Source organism: Durio zibethinus, chromosome 9, assembly GCF_047325235.1.
Source record: "Durio zibethinus cultivar Kanyao isolate XHJ-2024 chromosome 9, ASM4732523v1, whole genome shotgun sequence".
In the NCBI taxonomy this organism is placed as follows: domain Eukaryota; kingdom Viridiplantae; phylum Streptophyta; class Magnoliopsida; order Malvales; family Malvaceae; genus Durio; species Durio zibethinus.
Window position 1 is genome coordinate 27,415,618 of NC_143170.1, and position 23,562 is coordinate 27,439,179.

At 32.9% G+C, this 23,562-nt stretch overlaps 4 protein-coding genes across 7 annotated transcripts; all 4 read right to left on the reverse strand.

Annotated features, from left to right (window-relative positions):
- Positions 1 to 719: 719 nt before the first annotated feature.
- Positions 720 to 2,603, reverse strand: LOC111313882 (protein transport protein Sec61 subunit gamma-1). Of its 4 annotated transcripts, none has more exons than XM_089766087.1 (3): positions 2,443 to 2,603; positions 2,227 to 2,342; positions 720 to 739 (listed from the first exon to the last, which is right to left on the reverse strand). In XM_089766087.1, the coding sequence occupies exons 1-2, from the start codon at positions 2,534 to 2,536 to the stop codon at positions 2,227 to 2,229; spliced, it is 210 nt and encodes a 69-aa protein (XP_089622213.1). In that variant the 5' UTR covers positions 2,537 to 2,603; the 3' UTR covers positions 720 to 739. The 4 variants fall into 4 exon arrangements, with proteins under 4 accessions (XP_089622213.1, XP_022770488.1, XP_022770468.1 ...); XM_022914753.2 differs by lacking the exon at positions 720 to 739 and adding an exon at positions 821 to 1,001; XM_022914733.2 differs by lacking the exon at positions 720 to 739 and adding an exon at positions 821 to 1,013.
- Positions 2,604 to 3,358: 755 nt separating this feature from the next.
- On the reverse strand, positions 3,359 to 10,112 carry LOC111317940 (nuclear transcription factor Y subunit C-1-like). The gene is made up of 2 exons (XM_022920476.2): positions 9,235 to 10,112; positions 3,359 to 3,653 (listed from the first exon to the last, which is right to left on the reverse strand). The coding sequence occupies exons 1-2, from the start codon at positions 9,957 to 9,959 to the stop codon at positions 3,650 to 3,652; spliced, it is 729 nt and encodes a 242-aa protein (XP_022776211.1). The 5' UTR covers positions 9,960 to 10,112; the 3' UTR covers positions 3,359 to 3,649.
- A 2,470-nt stretch (positions 10,113 to 12,582) lies between these two features.
- Positions 12,583 to 17,410, reverse strand: LOC111313895 (uncharacterized). The gene is made up of 2 exons (XM_022914764.2): positions 17,241 to 17,410; positions 12,583 to 15,575 (listed from the first exon to the last, which is right to left on the reverse strand). The coding sequence occupies exon 2, from the start codon at positions 15,512 to 15,514 to the stop codon at positions 13,082 to 13,084; it is 2,433 nt and encodes an 810-aa protein (XP_022770499.2). The 5' UTR covers positions 15,515 to 15,575; positions 17,241 to 17,410; the 3' UTR covers positions 12,583 to 13,081.
- Positions 17,411 to 19,649: 2,239 nt separating this feature from the next.
- LOC111313908 (protein NUCLEAR FUSION DEFECTIVE 4-like) lies at positions 19,650 to 23,243 on the reverse strand. The gene is made up of 3 exons (XM_022914783.2): positions 22,720 to 23,243; positions 20,600 to 21,531; positions 19,650 to 20,502 (listed from the first exon to the last, which is right to left on the reverse strand). Exons 1-3 carry the CDS (start codon positions 23,053 to 23,055, stop codon positions 20,004 to 20,006), a joined length of 1,767 nt encoding a protein of 588 aa, XP_022770518.1. The 5' UTR covers positions 23,056 to 23,243; the 3' UTR covers positions 19,650 to 20,003.
- Positions 23,244 to 23,562: the final 319 nt, after the last annotated feature.

Genomic DNA, 23,562 nt, shown 5'->3' on the forward strand with positions numbered 1-23,562 from the left:
CTTAAGTTGTTTACAAGGATTCTTAAATCTTAACCTCAGCCGGTTCCTTTAAAGCTGGGGTTTCGTTGCTTCAAGCTATCAATTCGAAAAAAGAAAGCCTTTCAAGCCAACAGAAAAGGAAAAATTACATAAAGAGTTGAGTTTCTTTTTAACTTGGAAATTTGGTATACTTGAAATTTCTATTACTTGGAGAAGGCATGTTTCCACTTTATCAGGTCAAGGTGTATTTTCATACATTAATCAAGCTATTTAGGTGAAAAACTAGAAAAATTCAATGTCCAACGCATTAAAAGCATTGAGTCCAAGTGTCACAACTAAGGACAATCATCTTTAGGGTAATGAAAAATTCATGGCTTTATCAAATTGGACCATGACATTTTTCATGCAAGTGTGGTAGGGTGGAGATGGTTTAAGGTTTAGGCCCATCACTGTTTCAAAAAGCCATGTCAAAAATCTTTGCTCCCATCCTCCGCCATGCTTTTCAAGTTTACTTGCTTCTGGATTTGCAAGTCACAATCTTCAAGCAATCAATTCAATCAAACAATTCCTCCATTGTTACTCGGTTTCTGGCTTAGCAATTTGTCACCTTTGCCTTCATGTTAAATAGTCATAGGGAGCTCCAGCCTTTGGTGAAACTTACTATAGATATTTGGTTTGTGATTTTGGGTTCTGGGCTGGCAAGGCAAAATGATTTTCCATTTGGTTCCTTCAAAGAAATCATTTGAAAGAATGCAAATAACTGCAGTTTCAAGAGTTAAAAGTGGTAGTAGGCTCAGAAGAATTGCAAATACGATAGGTACAGATAAGATAAACCATTAAGTCAAGGCAAAATTAACCATAATCTATTTCATAAAGCTCAAAGAAATTCCAAGAGAGTTTAAATTCAAGACTACTAGTTCAACTAGTACATTTGAAATGAGAAGGGAGGGGGGATGGCCAAGAGCAGTATTGTAACATTCCTCTTTGATGAGAAGCTGCAAACGAATCAAACTGGCCACATCCTACAGAAATTTCTACAAGCCAGCAATTATATATCAAAACCAAATCAACTTTTCCAATTATAGAACAAGAAAACATAAAAACTTTAAACTGATAACCAAGAATGTTAATGTGAAATAAAAAGAGCTAAAAAAACCTTAAGGATATAATATTACACAGAGCAGCTTTACTATCCATTTCAAACTGATGCTTGTATATGCCAAAGGTTTTACTACAACTTATAACAAAATCTAGTTCAACTCTGTCATTCATTCTTCCTTTAACTTCCGTAAAAAACACGATTATTCAAGTAAATGCTGTAAAATGCTATGAAACATTGTTGCTCTATGCTCCATGAATCTCAAAATTTTGAACCACACCACGATGACAAAAACCGTCAAATGCCTAATTAAGTCAAAGCCTAAAACAGTAAAATTAAATTCTCAGATCCAATTTTGTAGCTATACATGAGGGCCAAAAGTGAAGACTATACAAGGCTCACAGTGTTAACTACTGCTCTAAACTTGGGGAAAAAAACATCATTTGGATCTCAGAAGCAGTATTCCTATAAATAAATAAAAGTAGTGGCACTATACGGGAAAAGGTCAATTATAAACTTATTTATCGTACCCAAAGCAGAAACTTATATTTATCTACAGAAACTTAGAAAGGACCAGGTAGTTTTCAGACTCACATAGCATCACTAATCCAGATCAACAGAAAATAAATCCAGATCCAACATAGCATCACTAATCCAGATCAACAAAAAAAAAAAACGATTGATGAAATTGGAAATGGCCTTCAACCTCAAGTACAACCAAGACTGGAGAAAATGCTAGTTATCAGATGGAATGAAGTTGCTAGTTTTGCGTCCTTATAGAATAAAATATATGGCATTTTCACAAACCAATCAAAGGGTCTAGGAGAATCAGTAAGCCTACTACATCTGTTGAAATTCCAGAGCAGTAGATGCCATATCACATAAATCCAATGGATTAGGTTTAACAACCAAACAGAACTCAATTCATGATTCCAGAAAAAGGTACTCCTTCAAAAATTGACCATTTTTCGCAGACTGACTAAATTTTGTTCTCCATGAACTCAAGAAAAAAGCATCTAATTCAGAGCTCTCCAAATGAAAAGAACCATTTTTCGCAGATTGAATTAAAACTTGCGTGCAATCATGCACACACATTCAAAATCAGATACAACAAGCATCCAAAAACCGAGTCAAGAAATCATAATTACCTAAGCGGAACCAACGATGATGTTATTGATAGGAATAAAGATGAGCTTAACGAAGAATCCAACGAATCCCATAACTACAAAACCGATCGCTGTACGGAACGCCACCTTCGTGAACTCTGCATACAAAATAATCAACATTCACCAAAAAAATCAGATCTTTACAAAAACCCTTAAATTTTAAACAGATCTATTTTTTTAAAAGGGGAAATGGGATACCTTTGCGATCGGGCTTGTGGCAGCGCTTGACAAGGCGGACGCTGTCCTTGGCGAAGTCTCTCAAAGGATCGACGACAGAGTCGAGGGCGTCCATTTCTTCTCTCTCACTCAACGAAATCCAAAGAAAGATTTTCAAGATATATATATATATATATATATATTGGTATGAGGCGATTAGGAAGGAGTCGCAGCGTAAATGCTACTTTATAAAACGTGGGGGCAGTTTTGCCATTTGGTGGGTTGTAGATGGGAGTCGGAAATTCGGACGAGATCACGAGTCCCTTTTTTAGTCAAATTGGATGCCAATTTCGGCCATAATGACCAAATTGTCCATAAACCGTAGTACCCATGGGCCGTTTGCCCGACCACAATTTTTTGCGGTTTACACCTTTTACCATATCTGGACCAAATTGGGCTTTATATGAAGGCCCAATAAATATTTTTGGCCCAAGCATAAAAGCTAGGAATGGGACCAACTCATAAATATAATGTAGTAACAAATATTCTCATTGTCCGTAATTTTTTTTAAAAGGTTAAATTATATTGAAAATCCCTATATTTTAAAAAAAATTTTAATTTTAATTTTTATACTGTATTTCATTTAAATTTAATTTTTATATTATTTTTATTTGATAATATTAATCTAATCACTAATTAAGTTATTTTTTTATTAAAAATAATGTGATCATTAATTTGATTTGATGACGTCAATATTGACTTTGCAGCCATCAACCTGACCTCATGGCCTAACAAAAACAATGTTTAACTTTCAGGTTCTACTTCAATATCGCGCCAATCAAATCGGTTTTGGTGGAACAGGGAGGGGTTTCGGAAGCTAAACCCTAGTGATCAAAAAGCATATGAACAAAAATGATTCTTCAAGCTTGAATCCCATGGGAAATGAATGAGAAAGTCATTCTCCAAAAAAGAAAGGATGAGACTCCATTCATATAAGATAAACATAATCATCCTTTACAACACAACGAGGGGATAAACCCAGAACTGCATATTAGATATGATTAGGTAAGTCATAGCTTCAAGCAATTGTTTCGCTACGCTGAATGAGTTGAGGTCTTGACACGTTTCTAGTAAGTCATCACACTAACAGGTGCATTCATAAATCATAAGCAAACAAAATTCCTAGTAGATCACCCGAGCTCCGCGCATTTGCCTAGCCACCAAGCACCATATCGGACCAATGAATTGCTTAGCTGCATAGAACAACATAAATAACTTTAGACAATGGCTGGTAAGAAACCATGATAAATCAACAGCTAGGAATGCAAAAGAGAAAGAATGATCTAATAAAGCAATCCTGTTTCTTGCAAAAGACAACACAACAATTGATGGTCAAAAAGAAATGTAACATAAAGAGTATAATTTATAACAGCAGAGAAAGGTACTTTAAAAAACCTGGACATAGCATTTTGGATACGCAAGAAGAGAAGAAATCCCTCCAAAATGGCTTAACACTAGCACAATTGCCACTGTAACCATCAGAGGTTGATAATGTTGGGCTAAAAGCCTTAAATCCAATCACACCAGCGGAAGCGAAATCAAACAATAAATCAAACACACAAGAGACAACAATTTAACGTGGTTCGATCCAATTGACCTACATCCACGGATGAGAAACAAGATCCACTAGTTGTAGAGAATTACAAACATACATCAAATCATCAACCTCACTCAACAATCAATACTCATAAGACATTCTCAATCTCCTCTAGTCCTATGAAATATTCTCAACCTAAATAAATACAAACCCAAACCCTTGTGCACTCTTTCAACATAACCAAATACATACCCATATGCTCCCATACATCATACCTATGTGGACCATCTCAGTCTCTTCTAGTCCACTCACAAACAAACATACACACCCATAAGACGTAGAGCCCCAATACTCCTATGAGGTGTCTATCCCACAAAATCCTACAACTCTCTTACATCTTTTTCTCATACCTAACCCTGTAGAGACTTCATCTATTTATAACCATACAAACTTGCCCATTAAGAATCTCTCTCCCTTTAAAATTCTTCTCCTGTAAGTCAAACTTACCTATTAAGAATCTCTTTCATTTTAGAATTCTTCTCTTGCAAGTCAAACTTACCTATTAAGAATCCTCTTTCTCTTAGAATTCTTCTTTTACAAGTCTTCTTATCCATCAAGCAATATCTAACAAATCTCAAACAAATCTCAAACAAATCTCTAACAAATCTCAAACAAATCTCTTATGAGATTTGAGTCAATATTCCCAACAATCTCCACCTTGACTCAAATTTCATCAATCATCTATCTTCATGCTAGATATGCTTGACTTCACCTGCAATGAAAGTCTCACAATCATCTTCTCTTCTCTCGTGTCTTCACGCTTCATACAAACCAATCCTCAATCTTCAAAACTTAAACTCGAACTCTTCTCTTGAATCGAGCTCTTTTGGACTTACTTCTTCCCATATCTCAAACCAAGCTCTTCCCATATCTCGAACTGTCAACTCTTCCCATGTCTCAAACCATCGGCTCTTCTCACATCTTGAATCTTCAACTCTTCTCACCTTTCAAACCTTCAGCTCTGATACCATTTGTTGGGGATCACCACAGCTCTGATACCATTTGTTGGGCTAAAAGCCTCAAATCCAATCACACCAGCGGAAGCGAAATCAAACAATAAATCAAACACACAAGAGACAACAATTTAACGTGGTTCGATCCAATTGACCTACATCCACGGATGAGAAACAAGATCCACTAGTTGTAGAGAATTACAAACATACATCAAATCATCAACCTCACTCAACAATCAATACTCATAAGACACTCTCAATCTCCTCTAGTCCTATGAAGTATTCTCAACCCAAATAAATACAAACCCAAACCCTTGTGCACTCTTTCAACATAACCAAATACATACCCATATGCTCCCATACATCATACCTATGTGGACCATCTCAGTCTCTTCTAGTCCACTCACAAACAAACATACACACCCATAAGACGTAGAGCCCCAATACTCCTATGGGGTGTCTATCCCACAAAATCCTACAACTCTCTTACATCTTTTTCTCATACCTAACCCTGTAGAGACTTCATCTATTTATAACCATACAAACTTGCCCATTAAGAATCTCTCTCCCTTTAGAATTCTTCTCCTGTAAGTCAAACTTACCTATTAAAAATCTCTTTCCTTTTAGAATTCTTCTCTTGCAAGTCAAACTTACCTATTAAGAATCCTCTTTCTCTTGGAATTCTTCTTTTACAAGTCTTCTTATCCATCAAGCAATATCTGACAAATCTCAAACAAATCTCTAACAAATCTCAAACAAATCTCTTATGAGATTTGAGTCAATATTTTCAACAGATAACAACAGTAATATATTGACATTTCAAATTGTATCATAGTTATTCAGCTTCTCTTGCCCTAGCTTTTCTCTTGTAAGATGTACTCTCAATTTTCGAGCACGGCAACGTGTTTGAAACTAGAGCTGACAACTTAAAACACGATACAGTAATACAATATGAGCACGATACGAAAATAAGACACAAAGGTGACGCAACTTAAAATTTTAGCAACAACTATATATAAGTTTAACAAAACCAAAAATATATATTTCATATTTTTGTGTCGACACAAATTGTGACATGTAATTTTTGTGTAAAACATGATACAAATACATAAATTTTAACATTTTATACAATATAAATACACAAATCATCATGTTTATTTGATACCTTCTATACTGAAATGAAGAAAACAATCACAGCCAAGAAAAGGTGAATGCTTGTTGGCTGGTTTTAGAGTTTATCCTTGTTAAAATGATTCCTACAGGCCTTTCAAAAAAGACACGTTGCACAGATGAAAAAGAACATTTTGAGATTCTACTTCTCTTTGTTCCAGGTTATGAGTCAAATCATGCTTTGACAGTGCTTTACATTCACACCAACCTCTTGTAAATAATCAGAAGGAAGTCAAGAATGCAAGCATTTCTTAAAAAGCAAGATGATAATTTAACAACAAAGCAATAATTAAAAGAGATGCCAGACAATATGATACAAAATTTAAGTGCTAGGAATGCAAAAAAACCAACCATGCCAATGAGATTAACCACACATATCCTGGTTGCTACATGGTTAAGGAAAAAAAATCTATTGTTAGTTCAAAGGAAGAAACCATGTGACATTGGCCATAATTTTGACAAGAAATGTCCCAACCATCTTGTTCTAAGTAATCTTTCCTTTTATTCTCAAAATTTCTTATGCTACAATCATCTCCTTTACTGTTGTAATTAACATAATTTCTCAGTCTAAGCAAGCTCTCTTAGTTCTTTTCTCAAGCTTTTGCATTGAATAAAATAGATTAAATTATGCCAAAGGTTTCTATACTTTATCAAAATTTAAAATTTAATCTTTGTATTGTAATTCATACAAATTTAGTTTTCATACTATTATAATTTGATCATTTTAATCCAATCACCAACTCTGTCATTTTTTCTGTTAAAAATGTTACATAACTATTGACTTAATGATGTGGGCATTAGTTTTGATGATGTTGGCATTGATTTTACTGACGTAACAATTTGGATTGATGAAATCAGTTATTAAGTTATACAAATAATCCTTGTAATTATACGAAGTTTAAACTCTAGCCTCTCAAGTATAATTTTATAAAAATCTCTCGTACAAGTTGAATTTGATAATAATAGTCAAATTACTAATAAAAATCATTTTTTTATCTTTTTAAAATTAGATTTAATTTTGTTAAAAAAATCAATATTTAGAATTTTGTATATTTTTAAAATATTAAATTTAATATGTTTTAAAATCATATTTTTGAATTTTATAAAATCTGATTTTATATTTTAAAAAATAATTTTTTAAAAATATTTAGAAATTTCTAGATTTTTAAAAATATTAAATTTAAAAGTTTCAATATTTTAATTTTTTAAAATTTCATTTTTTTGAAAGTTTTGTATTGTTATCTTAAAATTTTTTATATTTTTTAACTTTATATTTTTATAAATCTTTTACATTTTTAAAATATTTTGTTTTCATAAAAAGTTTACAATTTTAAAATTATCTACTCACATTTATATTATTTAGTTAAAAATAAATCGAAATCAGAAGTTTTTCTTGTTTTGCTATTGCTATTTTTACCCTAGTTTTCTATAGTCTCCCACCTTAAAGATACCAAAACAAAACAAATTCTAAAAATCTGTCTTTTTATAATTTATTTATTTAACTATTAAAAATATAGAAAATTCATGAAAAAAATATAAAAAATTTTATTAAAATTCCAAAAAATTAAAACATATGATTAAATATTTTGATTAAATAAAATGTAAAAATTTCAAAAAATAAAATAGTTCAAGTAATGAAATTTAGTTTAAAATATTAAAATATTCAAAAAAGTAAATTCTAATATTTTTTAGAAAATTTCTAAAAAAATCAAATATTAATTTAAAAAAAAACAAAATATGATTTTTAAAAAATTCAAAAAAAATATGTATTTTTTAAATAAAATATTTTAAAAAATTAAATTTAATATTTTAAGAATATGAAAAATTATAAAAAATCAAATTAATGATATTATAAAAAATTAAAATATGATTTTCAAAAAAATAAAAAATATTATTTTTATTAATAATTGAACAAATATTATTAAATTCAACTTGAACAAGGACAAGATTTTTATAAAATTATATTAAATAGACTAAATTTCAAATTTTTTACATGTACATGAATCAATTGCATAATTTAAAAATTAATTTTATTTATCTAAATTATCACATCAATAAATTAATGTCATATTTGCAAAGTTAACACTCTCGTCATTAGGTTAACAACCACATCAATAAAAAATTGACAAAATTAATGATTAGACTAAAATTATGAAATCAAAAATAATACAAGAGCTAAATTTGTATGAATAAATATGAACTAAATTCAGAATTTTGGTAGAGTACAAAGATCTCTTATGTAATTTGACGGGTAAAAAATAATTATGTTTCATGTTATACATCTAACTAAAGTATCTACAGATATATGCCTGCCCAAGTTACTCGTAGCATCCATGTACTACAACGAAATAGAACTGATATCATCATGACAATCACTGCCTAGCATCATATCACTTATTTTAAAACTAAGTTCTTTTCATTCTCAAAGAGAAAAGGTGACAAAAATTTGTAACTTAATCGGTAACCAACTTCAAACCATCAAATGGGATCTTCAACTCGATAATCTTCGATACGATAATATGATATAAATATAATATAAAATAAAGATACGAAAAATGATTTGATTTAAAATTTTATCAATTATTATATATAAGTTTAATAACTTAAAAATATATATTTTATATTTTTATATTAATACGAATTATAACACAAATATGAATATATAAATTTTAATATTTTATACGTTAAAATACACGAATAACCTCGTAACCATCAAACAAAATCCACAGATGTCATTAACCAGCCCATGGCAAGGGAAACACAACGGCTGACCCAGGCATATAGAAAATAGACAGCAGCCATCAAAGACCCACAATGATTATCCTCAACTAGACTAAAAGGAAGTAGCTACTTTAGCCAAAGTTTAAAGCATTGGAAGTACTTCAGTTCTTAGAACCCTATAAAATAGGCTAGAATCTTAAACAAAGCAAGTTAAACATCACTCTTGCAAATGTTCCTTATCCTACAAACTGATAAGAGTTTAAGAAACAAAAAAAAAAAAAAAATCTAAACTTTGGATGGAATCAATAATTAAAAGAGCAAAAAACCACATACCCTTGTCCATCAAGAGTCCCCTGACCACTGCTAGCTCCACTACCATAGGACCCATCATCAGCCCCGGCGGTCTGCCAAACGCTCTGCCAAGCCTGGGAAGGAGGCTGAGCGTAAATACCAGCGGTGGGATCAACGGCAGGCCTCCCAATCATCATCCCACCAGGTCGAGGAGGACCACCAGCAGGCTGACCCATGGGAGGATAAAAGTACGGCACACCACTAGTGGTGGTCCCCACCATCCCACCCAAACCAGCCTCGTCCTTGATCTCGTCCCTGGGCACAATATCCACCAGGAAATCGAAAATGTCGGTCCTGGTAATCGCCGCAGCGATGTCGTTCTTCTGAAGCGTCCGTCGCTTGTTCTCCTCGGCGTGAAGCCAAGAGCGGATGGTAAGTTCCAAAATGAAAAGCTCGCAAGCTTTGGCAAAGAGAATGGGAGCTTCAGCGGATATCATGCGGACATCTTCATCGGCTTTCATGATCTTTTTGATGCGGGCAAGAGGAAGTTGGTGGTTCTTGAAGTCGTTAACTCGCTCGATCTCTTGGCGCTGGTAAGACCAGAACATTTGGAGTTGCTGCTGCTGCTGTTGGAGGAGGTGGTGGAAAGGATGAGGAGGAGTGGCGGTGCCCGTGGTGGTAGTGGTGGAGGAAGTAGTAGGGGTAATAACAGAAGTGGGAGGTTGAGGTGGGTAAGAGGAAGACTGAGCTTGCTGGTTGCTGTCCATTGGTTGAAGAGTGAAGACCAAAGGTGAGCTTTTGGGGGTAAAGAAAATCACAAGCCTTGAATTTTTGTTTTGTTTTTGGTTGGTTGGGATCAGAAGGATAGGGTGGGAGATGGGGATGGTGGTGGTGGATATTTTTGAGCGTCAGAGATTGATGGGATAGCCATTGCAGCTGATTCTTTTTATGTTATTTTTTTCACTGCTTTTTTTACTTTTTTTTTTTAATAAAAAGATCATCAAATTACTAAGTTTATAAATATGTATGCAAATTTATGTATTTATATAATATTTATTTTATATAAAATAAAATAATTTTATATAAATATTTTAAATATTAAACATATTTTTGGATTTTTAATGAATTTATATATAATTTTTAAAAAAATTTAAATCATATTATTTTTATTTTTTTATCATTCTCGTTAAATATATCACATACAATCATTGATTTATAATTAACAAATGACAACTTAAAATTATAGGAGATCTATCAAAATTTTATGTACAATTCACACTTTTAAATGATAAATTCTTACATAATTTTTAAATATAATTAAATAGTTATAGGATTGTAATAAAAAGAGTTGTAAATGATATGCTTCTCATTTTCACATAATATTTAAAATTATCATATTTAATTATAAATTAAATATAAAATAATTTTTTGATATTTATATTTTTTAATTAAATATATTAAAATTTAAAATTATTAAATTCTATCTTTTAAAAATAAATATACTAATTAAGTTTTTAATTTGTTGTTAACATTTATTTATGTTTATAAGAGTGTCTTAAATATATATTCTTTTTAGTCAAATAAAGGAATGTAGTGTAAAAGTATGTTTTTTTATTTGTTTTTATTTTTTTTTTGTGAAAAATATGAGTGAAATCAATCGAGTTCGAATCGATATAATATTAAATTTAAATTCAACCTCGATTCGAAATTTAAAGTTTGAACTCAACTCAGATTCGATTAAGTTTTATTTTTTTTTTAGTTTGAACTCGACTCGAGATGAAAATTAAGCTACTTAAATTTGTTTAATTAAGTTCGATTAATATACAAAAATAAATTCAATTTTTATATTTAATAAAAATTTGATTATTTGATCTCAAACTTAAATTTGAGATATTTTATTAATTAAAATAATAAAATATATTAAAAATAAAAATTCAATTACATTCACTAATTACTTGAATTAAGTATAAAAATACTTGAATTTTACTTGATCGATAAATAAAATTACACAAACTCAAATTCGATTCGATAATAATTAATTTAAATTTAAATTTTATTTAAACTAAATTTAAATAATTTATGAATATTAATATATTATTTATGCCGTTAATGAGGAGAAATAGGACTTGTACTTGTTACTTTCTTCGTGCATTTAAAATCGGTGAATCTTTTAGCTTTTGCCAAGACATAAAGGGCCAATTGCATATAGGAAAGAAATTGAAGTGCATAATTTCAATTTGAGGTTAAATGTTCCTCCAATAGAAGCATAATATTCTAATGCTTGATCTAAAGCTTAGCAAGTTGAACTGTCAAACTTTTTTTTCCCCAAAAAGACAAACCTTCCACTATTCCATCAAACTCAATTCTCCCTTTTTTTTTGCCTTTTTTATTTTAAAAATTTTTTTAAAATAATTATTTTTTATTTAAATAATAGCAGATAAGTTTATTTTTGAAAAAATAAATTATTTTATTGACAAATATCCATACTAATTTGCACATAATAATATTTTGTCAAGTCTATATAAAAGTGAACACTAGAGGAAAAAGAAAATTTTAAAATAAAATTTCTAAAAAAATTGAAATTCAAAGTGTGTTTTTCACAAGTTTGAAATATATTCTAGGCCAAAAAAAATAGTTTAAATATATAAAAATGATGGAATAATATGTCTCTTTCCTATACTTGGTTTGTCCCTAGTAATATAACATCCACAAGAATGGGATATAAACAACCTTACTACCAAATATTGTTAATTATTTTTGAAATTGATCAATTGTAGTTCAATATTTAAATCTTAAAAATGCACTCCAAATTATATATATTTTTCTATAAAATATAAAATAGTAAATTAGCCAATAGTCAAACATTTTTTTTATCAAAATAATTTAATTAATTTATGTAATCACTTTTAAAAATGATATTTAACAATTTAAAAATTCAAATTCTTAACATTTACGATCTTTTTTCTTGTCGTTAACCTGAAACTTCTTTTATACGAAAAAAAAAAAATCCAAATTATGGAAAGTATAAATTATTGAAACAAATGTCTACATCTCATATTCAAATATTATGTTATTTATTACTAATTTATAAAATATCTTTTTGTCACACATTACTTAAACCAAACATCATTCTTAAAACCTTTGTAATCATTTGAGGTAATGACATGTAAGCATTAGATAATATTTAAACTCTTCATTCCAATGCTATGTCAAAAAAGTAATCATGGTTTTTTTTTTTCTTCAAATTACTAAAAACAATGTTTTTTTTTAATGGCACATCATCAATAAAGATTAGACTTCATCCCTCATCTTATGCTCTTTCCAATTCCTAACATTAATCAATAGTTATGGCAAATGACAGGCAGGCATAGTAGGAGAAACAGCAAGACATTCAAGGAGGAGGGAATCAGGCACAATTGAATAAAATCAAAATGTAGAAGCTGAAACCTTTTCCAAGTTGCTATGAAATAAAGAGAAATAAAAACATCATTAAGGAGACTGTGGTTTCACAAAGTGAGCAGCTCCTGGAGGGATTTTTGACCAGGTGCAAACAATTGGTCCCTTTCAGAGTGTGTTTTGACCCAAAAAGAAAAACAAAAGCTGTGTTGATCTTCAAGACATTCTTCAGGTTGACAGATATACCTTAACTCAGTTTTGAGGATGACCATATAACTTTGAAGTGAGTTCAGTTGTCCCGCCAGTTTGCAGCTTGCTGAATTCTGTAGTGCTGCATTCGGCTGTCGAGGAGATGAGAGAAAAAAAAAAAAAACTATGAACATTCTAAATTCTTGAATTTTCATTGTTTCACTCCACATTCTTTCCTGCTAGAGAAAAAACTGCAAAAACTTTATTTCCAGTTTAACAAATCCCTAATCACCAAAATGTTCCCCTAGCTTTCCTGTTTTCTTCGTTGTCGTCTACCATAAACAAGCATCCCAGATTTCTTATTTTCCTCTTCTACCTTAATCTCTTCTTCAGTGACAGTTTTTCCAACACCTTCTACGCTAATGAGTGATTTCATTTCTAGGCCATCCTCCAGCAACCCTTTTTCATTTGCTTTTTTTAAATCCACCAACAAGGTTTCTTCCTTAGCTCTTTCAGTGATCACCTCCATTTCTTTCACCTGAGCTTCAGTTAATACCTGGAGAAGTTCCAAAGGAGTAGCCGCAGGATCAAGCTCCAAGCAACCGTTAGGAGCATTTTGACCTTCTTGACCTGTGAGCAAATAAGAAGGGACCTGATGAGAGAACCGAAACAACTCTTCTCTTGGAATCACCCAGGCTTTACTTGGTTTGGAATGCTTCCAAAACACTGTCTTGAAGCCAGGCACCTTAACAAGTGGAGCAACAGAAACACCTTTTTGCTCATTGTAATCTTCAAGCACCTCAACCATGTCATATTTGTGTATCATTTCATCAGGTGTAAGCTCATTCCAATCAGAGGACCAGTTCCTATAGAGAGCCCAAACATCTCCCTTTCTAGGATATATTTGAATTGCTCCTTTTCTGCCTTTTGACCACTTCACCTTATGTGAGAAAGAGTTAAGAGACCTATTAACTACATATTTGCCGACCCAGAAATCTCCACTAGTTTTGTAAAAGCCAGAACCAATCCATTTTAATGGAGCCAGTTCCACATTGCTTTTAGAATTAAGCCAACTCATCCGCATTTTGAATGGTTTTAATGATATTACACCATGAATCATTGCATAATAACGGGGCATCCCATCATCATCATCATAAGCAGCCCAAACCTGGTTCTCACCGAATGACTTTTCTGTGCGATCCTGGTCAAAATCATGAAAATCTGGATCTGGAACGCTCATGGACATTGGATCAGGTTCCTTTATAGCAGGATCAACATCAGAATCAACAGTGCAAGACCTTTTGGGATGAATGCTAGACTTGATATCAACAAACGCCATGGATTTGTGTGCATCAGGTTTCATACTTAGAGCATCTTTTCCATTTTCTTCATCCTTCTCACCAATCACTTCATCAAAAGCTTTTGGTTTATTTGAAGCATTAAATAGAGAATCTGGGTTCCATGAATTTATCTTCATGCGGATTTCTTTCTTAGCCTTCTCTATCAAAATATTCCGAATTCCCAGCTGCGAAGGCTCCTTTATGCCATTAGTTCTAATGATTCCAGCAATATTCATCCTTCTTGTTTCAAGACCACTCTTCTGAAAACTAGAAAGGCTAACCCCTTCATTTCCCATGGCCATGTGATTTCCCATCTCTGTTTCATCAATGTGCCTCTTCTTAGGTCTGTGTTTTTTTGCTGCAAAACTGGAAAAAGAACCTGAGGCCCCAGGAACTAAACCGGCATCTGTTTTCTGAGAAGGATGAAATTTCATTCGCTGGCTTTCCTCTCTCATGGTACCTGTCTGTGACTCTTTGTTCCCACTCTTTAATGTTCCACCAGGTGAATGAGTAACACCAGCAGCTTGAGCAGTGAAAGAAGCTGGTGGAGCCATATTTATGTTACTTCCTGATCTAGGGAATGCCCCTTTCTGAGAAAATTTTGTAGATGAACCCAGACCAGAAAACCTCCCCTGTCCTGTATTATGAACCTGACGAAACTTCTGTTGCTGCACGAAGTCAGACAATGGAGAATACTTACTGCTGCCATTTATAGGTGGGACTGGCGTCTCAACAGCTAAAAAGCGTGTGCGACAGTTGATACAAGGAAGATTGAAGTTGACATAAACTCTAGAGTACTCAAAATGCATCTTACAGGAATTGCAGGTTGTCCAAAATGTGCCATTTCTAGCCGAGTGAGGAGGAGCAGGTTTGGAATAAGTAGCATTGTTCTGATCATTGATGTTTGAAATATTCTTATTGGAGAAATTATGGAAACCATTACTACTGGTTGTTGCCGATGATGATGATTTCCCATGTAAAACATTTGTATAACTGCCCCTTAAGTTCCGCTTCTGGTCATAAGCAATTCTCCTAGCTTTATCAGACAACAAATTCCAAGCTTCAGATAGAATTTTGAAAGCCCCGTCTGCACCTACAGATTTATTTTTGTCAGGATGAAGAATGAGAGCCAGCTTCCTGTAATGTTTCCGAATTGTGTCCTCATTGGCATATGGTTGAACACCAAGCACCCTGTACCAGTCGACTTCTCCATTGATCTTTTTATCTGCAGATATGTACACATCAAGAGTTGCAAGCAACTGAGAAAGACCATCAAGCTCAGGATACAAGTTTTGAGCCTTTAAAGCAAATTTTTTGGCCCCAACAACATCCATCTCAGAAAGTTTTTTCTCAGAAAGCTCTTTCGCTCTGATGGCCTCATCTTTGTTACAATCCATTTTAGTTATGCTAGACTCTCTGCCTGCATCTAACCGCTTGCTTCCTTCTTCAGTTCATTATCTGAATTTGTCAGCCAACACAATATCAGAAAAGATTCTAGCATTAAAACAATCTAAATCTCTATCCAAAATTCAAGATTTTCCCATGCATAAGAAGACTGCAATTACTTGTGCAAGACACCGAGTGGTTGTTGAACCCAATATAAGGAAACTTCTTCAGCAAAAATGGAAAAGAATGACACGAAGTTTTGCCGGTTTGTAACTCAAGCAATTAGTACAAACAAAAAACAATAAGGAATGCTTCTTGAGATTAATCAAACTCCATATATTCAAAAAACTCTTAAATGGGACTCGAGTGACTGACATAAAAAAATGCAAGGGAAGTTCAATCCTTCCAAACTCAACAAACTTGAGCACAACAGATTTGAAAACATTATAATGCATAAAATGTGATCAAAATGTGGTTTCAATGCAAATAGTAAATACAAACAAAAAGCAATAATGAGATTAATCAAATTCCAAATATTCCGAAAACGCTTTATCTGGGAATCTATTAACTAAAATAATGAAAAATGCATAGGAAAGTCATTCATTTAAGATTCAATGAAGTGGACTATCGAACTCCCAAAAAAAGCATACACCAGATTTGGAAACAGACAAACTGCAGAAAATTCCTTGACCTGAGAATCTATAAACTGAAAAAGGAAAAAAGCATGGGAAAGCCATTAATTTAAAATGCGATGAACTTGAGTACCAAACCTTCAAAATAACCAAAACAGATTGGAACCAACACACTGCATAACTGAAATAACGAATAACGCGTGGGAAGGTCATTCATTAAAAACTAACAGAACTAGAGTACCGAACTTTCAAATAAGCAAAATGCAATGAACTTGAGTACCAAACTTTCAAAATAACCAAAACAGATTGGAACCAACACACTGCATAACTGAAATAAGGAATAATGCACGGGAAGGTCATCCATTAAAAACTAACGGAACTACAGTACTGAACTTTCAAAATAAGCAAAATATATTTGGAAACAACACATTGCAGAAAATGTCATTATCTGAGAATTTATTAATTGAAATAAGAAAAAATGCACGAACTCAAGTACTGAGCTTTCAAAATAATCATAACGGATTTCAAAACAACAAACTGTAGACTGCAGAGAGTGTGATCACAATGCCATATGGTTACAGAGAACATCACAATAAATGAAAAGAAAAACTTGGAATCTATCATGTTACAAATTCAAATGGCTATTGCAGAGTCATTTTCTTCATTTTATCCCTCCAAAATTTTCTTCAACAAACAAACTGATCATAATTGAATTCTCAATTACTATTACATTTCAGCCTTTCACCAAACAACCTAAAACCAAAATTGAATGAATAAATACAAATTAAATAGAAATCCAAAAAATCAAATAAAAAAAAACAGTTCACCGATTAACTTGAATTTTGCCTAAAAACAAAGAAACCGACAATTCAACAGAGTATTTGAGATTGCCAAAAACTTCAACAAATGGTTACACATTTTACATTCAAACTTGCCTTATTTCAGCAATTATTATTCTGATTAAACCCCAAAAAAAGGTTTTCCCAGAAGCTCACAATCAATGCCGGGAAAACCCATTCTTTTTCCTATAAGAATTGCATGCAAAGCAAAACAAAAAAAATATAAAACAATGCAAAGAAAATAAAAAAGCTGAAACGAAAATTACCCATTTCCAGATAATTCAATCTCAGAGAGGTTATTGAAGAATTCCCAGTTGAATTTTGATTTTTGCCAAATTTTTACCTGAAAGATTAAATAAATAAATAAATTCCCAAAGCCTGAATTTTGAGAATTCTTATTATGATAATAACACTATTTATTTAATGGGTACATGACAAAAAAAAGTTTTTTTTCTATTTATTTATATAGGCATAAACCTAACCATTTTGTATATGGTAAAACCCTAACTACGGTCTCTGATTAATGGATACATTGCCAGTTGGCTAAAAAGAGCAGGTAAATTTAAATAGGAATTATTCTCGTTTAATAAAAGAGAAATTATCTCTTTTTGTAAAGTTTTTAAAATCCACAAACAGAGTTTTTATTAGTTTTTACATTAGTTGGTCAAATAAAAAATAATTTTGATAATTCATGTATTATAATTATATAAAATAATAATAATTTATGTATTTATATCATATTTTATACAAAAATTATATGTTATTGTTTGTGACGACATGAAACATAAAATATATTAATTTAGTTTTATTAATTGCATATATAATTTTTAGTAAATTTTTAAATTATGTCATATTGATATTTTTATTTATATTATTTTTGTATTGTATCATCATTTTATTTTTTAAGTTACTAAGTCTAATAAAAAGTATTGTGTTTTTTTTTTTTTTTTGGTGTTTTAATTGGTAAGATGAAAAGGTATAGAAGCAAATTAATTGAAAATTTCCAAATTAAGATCCTTATTATCATTTTCATGTGTCTAGTCAAAATCACAGAATTGTTCAATGAAAGTTTTTCTTCCTTCATTCATATCAGATTTTCTTTGGTAACAAGCCATATAAATGTTCTATCTAGAGAACAAAACAGGGCAATGCTGTATTATAATTGAGCTTCTTCATGAATTGAATGGTTAAAGCTAGCACTGATTTTCATGACCATTTATAATCTTCCCTTGTATGACAGAATTCCTTGGATTATGATTTTTGAAAGAAGAATCCAATACAGGGGAAGTGAAATCACATTTGAATTTGTTGGCAAAAATGTTTGCAGTTGCCTAATTTTGGCTATGGTTGCCATGAATGGAGGGTGCAGAACAGAATGAACTAAGCACATGCTCTTCCAACTGTATCTTATCCATAGAAGGTTGCCTTTTCTCGCACAAAAGAGTCTGTAGCCTGAGAAAAGAAGGGGCCTTAGGTACTGAGATTTGAAATCTAAATCTGTTAGATGTCACCTCTTAAGGTAGCTACATGAACCAACTAAGCTAAGTTCTGGGTACAGATATGCAATCCTTTGCTTTTGCTGCTAATTGGATGAAAAAAGCAACTAATATGGCATGCTTAATTAAGCTGTATGCCTAGCTGTTAGATCTTTAGATCAGACAATGGTTGTATAATACCATAGGTTTTGCATTTTCTGTCATTGAAATGGGATTTTTTTTGAGTTCATTATCAGTGCAAAACAAACTGGTTTTTTAAGTGCTTCTCATCAGGCGGGTCTCAGGTGGCATGAAATTTTGCTTCTCGGTCATAAAGAAAAGGGAGTGTTCAACCATGATCTGCCTTTCTATTCTCAGTTTAACCTGAGGGTCTGGAATTTTATGCTACTAAGTTCACAACATTCATTGCATATTTGTTTTACTGATGTCTTCTTTTCCAGTGCAATCTGATGAGAAATATTGGCCAAATGCCTTCCCTTTTCAACATATTTAGTATGGTTATTATGAATTTCTGGTTTCACATATATCTCAAGCAATCCATTCTTCATGGAAGATATAGGTTACTCTTTACAAAGAGCAGAATTTTATTGCAGAATAGCTTTAAAGTACTGAAAGTATACAGCTTAATTCATTCTATTCTGGCTATAGGATTCTCTCATATATTAATAAGAGCTATATGAAAAAGCAAGAAGTACTGAAAGCACACAGCTTAAAGTAGCTATGGAGAATCCTTTGTTTTAGTCTTGTTGAATAGGAGGATAATAGGCAAGGACTCTCATAGTGATCAAAGTCTCTTGTTTCACCTTAGAGCTACAGATGCTACAAGAATAAGGGTCTCCTACTCCCTGAACACCTTTTTCGAGGATGCTTTTCCTTTGAGGGTCGTTATCCTCTCTGCTTCAACTCCTGGATACCTTAAAGCAAACTGTTTTAGGATACAATGAATTGGCTGGCAATTAGATGCGACAACCATAGCTTACATCTTGAGAACAATGCCAGAACATTTTCACTCTTAGTCCTATACATTTTACGTCAAAAAAGGCAGCAGCATGAGAGTTCATTTCAGGTCTTTCCTTTCTTCATAGCCGATACTCTCACTTGATTTTCTAATGTGCATTCGCTTGGAAAGGACACCTTTAGCTTGAGCAGCAGATGCAAACACACAGATAATACCTCTAGTACACTAAAACTAAAAGTGGCTTAAAATTTTTTATTTAATATGACATTAATTGGCTGAGCAGACCCCGGTTATGGTCCACAGGTGAATGAAATAAACTGCAATCCTTGACCAAAACCCCGGATCCTCGTTTAAGAATCAACAAACAGATGATAACTTTCTCAAATAACTATGCTTTTGATATAAATATATATATATATAAATATTCAGAATTAAAATAACTTTGCAGACCTCGTTTTGAAAACCTTATAAATGTCTCTGGTTGCTTGTTTGCAGCTTTCCAAAAGTAAATGTTTGTCCACTTTTCTTCCCTCTGCAATGGTAGAGAAAAATAATCTGTAGTGGCTCCTTGCAACTCAAGTGTGGGACTTTCCATAGAGTTGGGCATAGACACTTCTAGTCCGATAAACAACAATCAAGCTTAACACCATTGCAACAATACAAAATCCTGACATCAACGCGCAAGTGAGAGAGTAACATATGGAACCCTCACAGGTTAATGAATCATCATCCTGAAGAGGAATAGAGATTGTAGGTCCTGAAATTGGCTGTCTAAGGCTAGCTTGTTTCTCTGCATAATAGTCATATATGCCACTAGCAATGGCACCAGAAAATATTAGAGAGCCAGCAGGACTTGCCAGTGTGAGAAAATTATACAAGGCACCAAATGACTTCAATCCAAATAGCTCAGAAGCTGCAGCTGGTACAATAGCCCAGTGGGCACCGTAACCAAGTCCTGTTAGCACAGTCGTAACATATATTTGCCCAGGCCCTCCAAGAGCATAATAGAGGAGTCCAAATGCCATTATAACCTGCACAATAGACATGGCCACTGGTCTGGGGAAAGCATATTTCCTGGTAAAATATAAAACATGAAAACATGGATTAGCATATCGTTTGCTAGTATCAGCTGAAGGAAAATTACTGAAGATGAACTGTAAATTGTTGTCACCTGATAATAATCTCAGAAAAGTATCCACCACCAACGCGACCAAGAAAGTTAAAAATGCTAACCATGGATACAAATATACTTGTATTGCTGTATCCCAAAGACTGACAAATTTGACCCAGGTTATCGATAACTGTCAAACCAGATCCAGCAGCCAGTACAAGGGAAACGAACATTAGCCAAAAATCTGCTTTTATGAGTGCTTGTACTAAGGTGAAATCCTCTCCTCTACGTGGCCCTTTTCTCCTCTTGACCCGCACTGCTCCTTCTGCAGCTGCTTGGAACAGTTTTGCTTGCAACTGTGCAATTCGTTTTTGTCTTTCTGATGCAGGAAGATTGTCCACTTCTGGAGGCTTCTCATCTTCAACCTCACTCAGAATGATCTCATCCGCATCCTGCTTAGAACTACCTGCTTCTTGTTTCTCTGGCTTAGGGAGAAGATTCTCCACTACCGGAGGGCTTGGTTCAGAAGCAAAAACCAATAAAATAGGAATTATAATTGGAGACAATATAAGAATGATTAAAAGCACTCCAAGCAATGTGACTACAGTTTGATTTATGCCAACAATATCCTCTAGCACCAATACTCCCAACAAATAAGCTGCCAAAATAATGCAAACACTATATGTAAAAAGGAAGCTTGAACCATCAGAAGGCCTAACTTGTCTGTGTCCCCCAACAGGTCTAACAATGAACATCAAAGCTATAACAACTATTGATGGCCCAACTGCAACCATGAAGATGAGTGCTGATTCATTAGGGAAATTAATCATTACATAAACTTGGGTCAGAATTGCACCACTTAATCCAGCAAATCCTTTAAGTATACCCACAACAGGACCCCGGCTTCTAGGAAAGTTCTGCACGCATGAAACTAGAGTGGCTGTGTTGTAGTATGTCTCACCATTTGTTCCCACAAATATAGCAACGCACAGCTGCATACCAAAACTTGATTAACGTTTTCAACTTGGAAACAACCAAAGAATATCCACAGCTTTTGAACTAATGTACAAAAAGAGGATGTATTTCCTCAATTTACGTGACAAGTACAACGAATAAAGAACCAGATTCATTTTAAAAACTATAATCTGAGATTATGGTGCTTGACTAGGCTCTCCTGAAACACAGTATAATAAAGAAACATATCCTCAGCCGCGATTTTCTCCACCAAAAAAAATAACAACTCTTGGATAAACTTCTAATTTATACCTAACTTTCCCAAACTCAAGCCTACATGCTAGAAAGATTAAGCCTCAGTTAAAACCTGATAGACCTTTTAATCGTATGTCTTAAATTAGTGTGTGGAGAAAACTAGGAAATGACTACAAAACATCCTCATAAAAAAGCCTATTCATTCTCCAACATCTTTTTCTCAATAAGTTTTTGGCCATCATTGATACTGAGACACCAAGAACATAAACAAGTAAGAGATTAATGGAGTAGCAGTGTCTGTTCCATAATATTTTAAAACTAATGTAGGATACTTCAAAGCCTTTCTGTTAAATAGAAATATGATGAAGAGAAAGACTCAATGTTAAAGATCGGAATCAGAACAGAAATTTAGGAACATGTTAATAAAAACAAAGATTCATGAGTGCATTCAGACAATCAGATATATAATCTGCTACCTGTTTGTTGAAGAATTGAATGTAAACAGTAATTCAAAGAAACAGTTGATTCTGGTATGCTTAGTACTAGAAATTTTCACAACATTGACTATCAACTTTTGTGAAATTTCAGAAGATTTCTTGACAGAAAACCTTAATATTGTTGGTGATCCTTCTGTCAGGTGGAGTACCCATTAATCTTTGTGATAAAATGCTGATTCGGGGGAAAAAGTTTCTCAATTAATCAAACAATCAGATTTTATACCAACCACACAAAATTCCAACCTAAACCACAAAATATCACCTTTTTGCAGCAACTAGATTATCATCACCAATCCATTAACATAAAATTAAGACTGATATCAATAGATTTTCTTATTCTTAAAACCCAGAAAAATGAATCCAAAATTGCCTCTCAACCCAAGAAAGAAAAGTCAAACTTGTTTCATATCACACTGCAAACCAAACTTTTTTCATCAACAATCAAAGACAAAGTGAAAAGTGAATAAAACTCACCACCCAGAGAGGTAGATCAGGCAGTATATTAGCTATAACAAGCCCAATCAGACCATAGCCAACAAAATTCTGGACCACCCCAATGAGCAAAATCACCCAAATAGGCAAGATCTCACACAAACTCCCAGCTATAAAGCCAATACTATCACCCAAGTCTTTAGCCACACCCAAGATAGCTATCTGCCTCTGGTTGTAATCCATGGCACTTTTTATCACAGGTGAAATGCTTCCAAACAAGTAGCCAACCCCAGCACATGACTGAACCCACATTGAACACACAAAAACTAGCCATCTGTTGTTGACAAAAGCCTTGAGTTTTTCAGGTAACTGTTCCATAACCTCTCCCTCTCTGCAGCAAAGCAAAAGGACTCGATATCCAAAGATAGTTTTGACAAGGTGATCAATGATGGAGTCTTTGTTCAGACAAAGCTTGATGTTGAATGGTTTGCCACTTATGTTATCAACAATCTATGGTAGCTATAGAATTACGAAACAGGACAGGATCTGACCAACGGCCTTTATAACTGTACTCTCCCTGTCTTTTGGTATTTTCTCGTTTACCATATCAGTTTGTTTCACCATTTCTGCCTTTAATTTTTTTTTTTCACGTTTTAGAAATTATTTTTTATTTTAGAAATTAAAACCTAAAATCATGATATGGGATTTGGATTTTTCATTGAAAACACTTTAAATTTTCATTAAAATCACTGGTAACAATTAATAAATACTCATAGGTATCATCGTTAGTTTATTAAATTTATGATTTTTTAATACAAAAAAATAGAAACTTAAGAAAGAAAAATACTTAGAGGTATTAAGTTTTTTTTTTTTTTTGGATCCAAC

Coding starts and splice junctions, on each gene's coding strand:
- LOC111313908 (XM_022914783.2), bottom strand. CDS start 23,055: ATGGAACAGTTACCTGAAAAACTCAAGGCTTTTGTCAACAACAGATGG. Junction 21,532..22,719: donor CTGATCTACCTCTCTGGGTG/GTGAGTTTTATT, acceptor TTTGGTATGCAG/CTGTGCGTTGCTATATTTGT. Junction 20,503..20,599: donor TTTTCTGAGATTATTATCAG/GTGACAACAATT, acceptor ATATTTTACCAG/GAAATATGCTTTCCCCAGAC.
- LOC111313882 (XM_089766087.1), bottom strand. CDS start 2,536: ATGGACGCCCTCGACTCTGTCGTCGATCCTTTGAGAGACTTCGCCAAG. Junction 2,343..2,442: donor CCACAAGCCCGATCGCAAAG/GTATCCCATTTC, acceptor TTTTGTATGCAG/AGTTCACGAAGGTGGCGTTC.
- LOC111313895 (XM_022914764.2), bottom strand. CDS start 15,514: ATGGATTGTAACAAAGATGAGGCCATCAGAGCGAAAGAGCTTTCTGAG.
- LOC111317940 (XM_022920476.2), bottom strand. CDS start 9,959: ATGGACAGCAACCAGCAAGCTCAGTCTTCCTCTTACCCACCTCAACCT.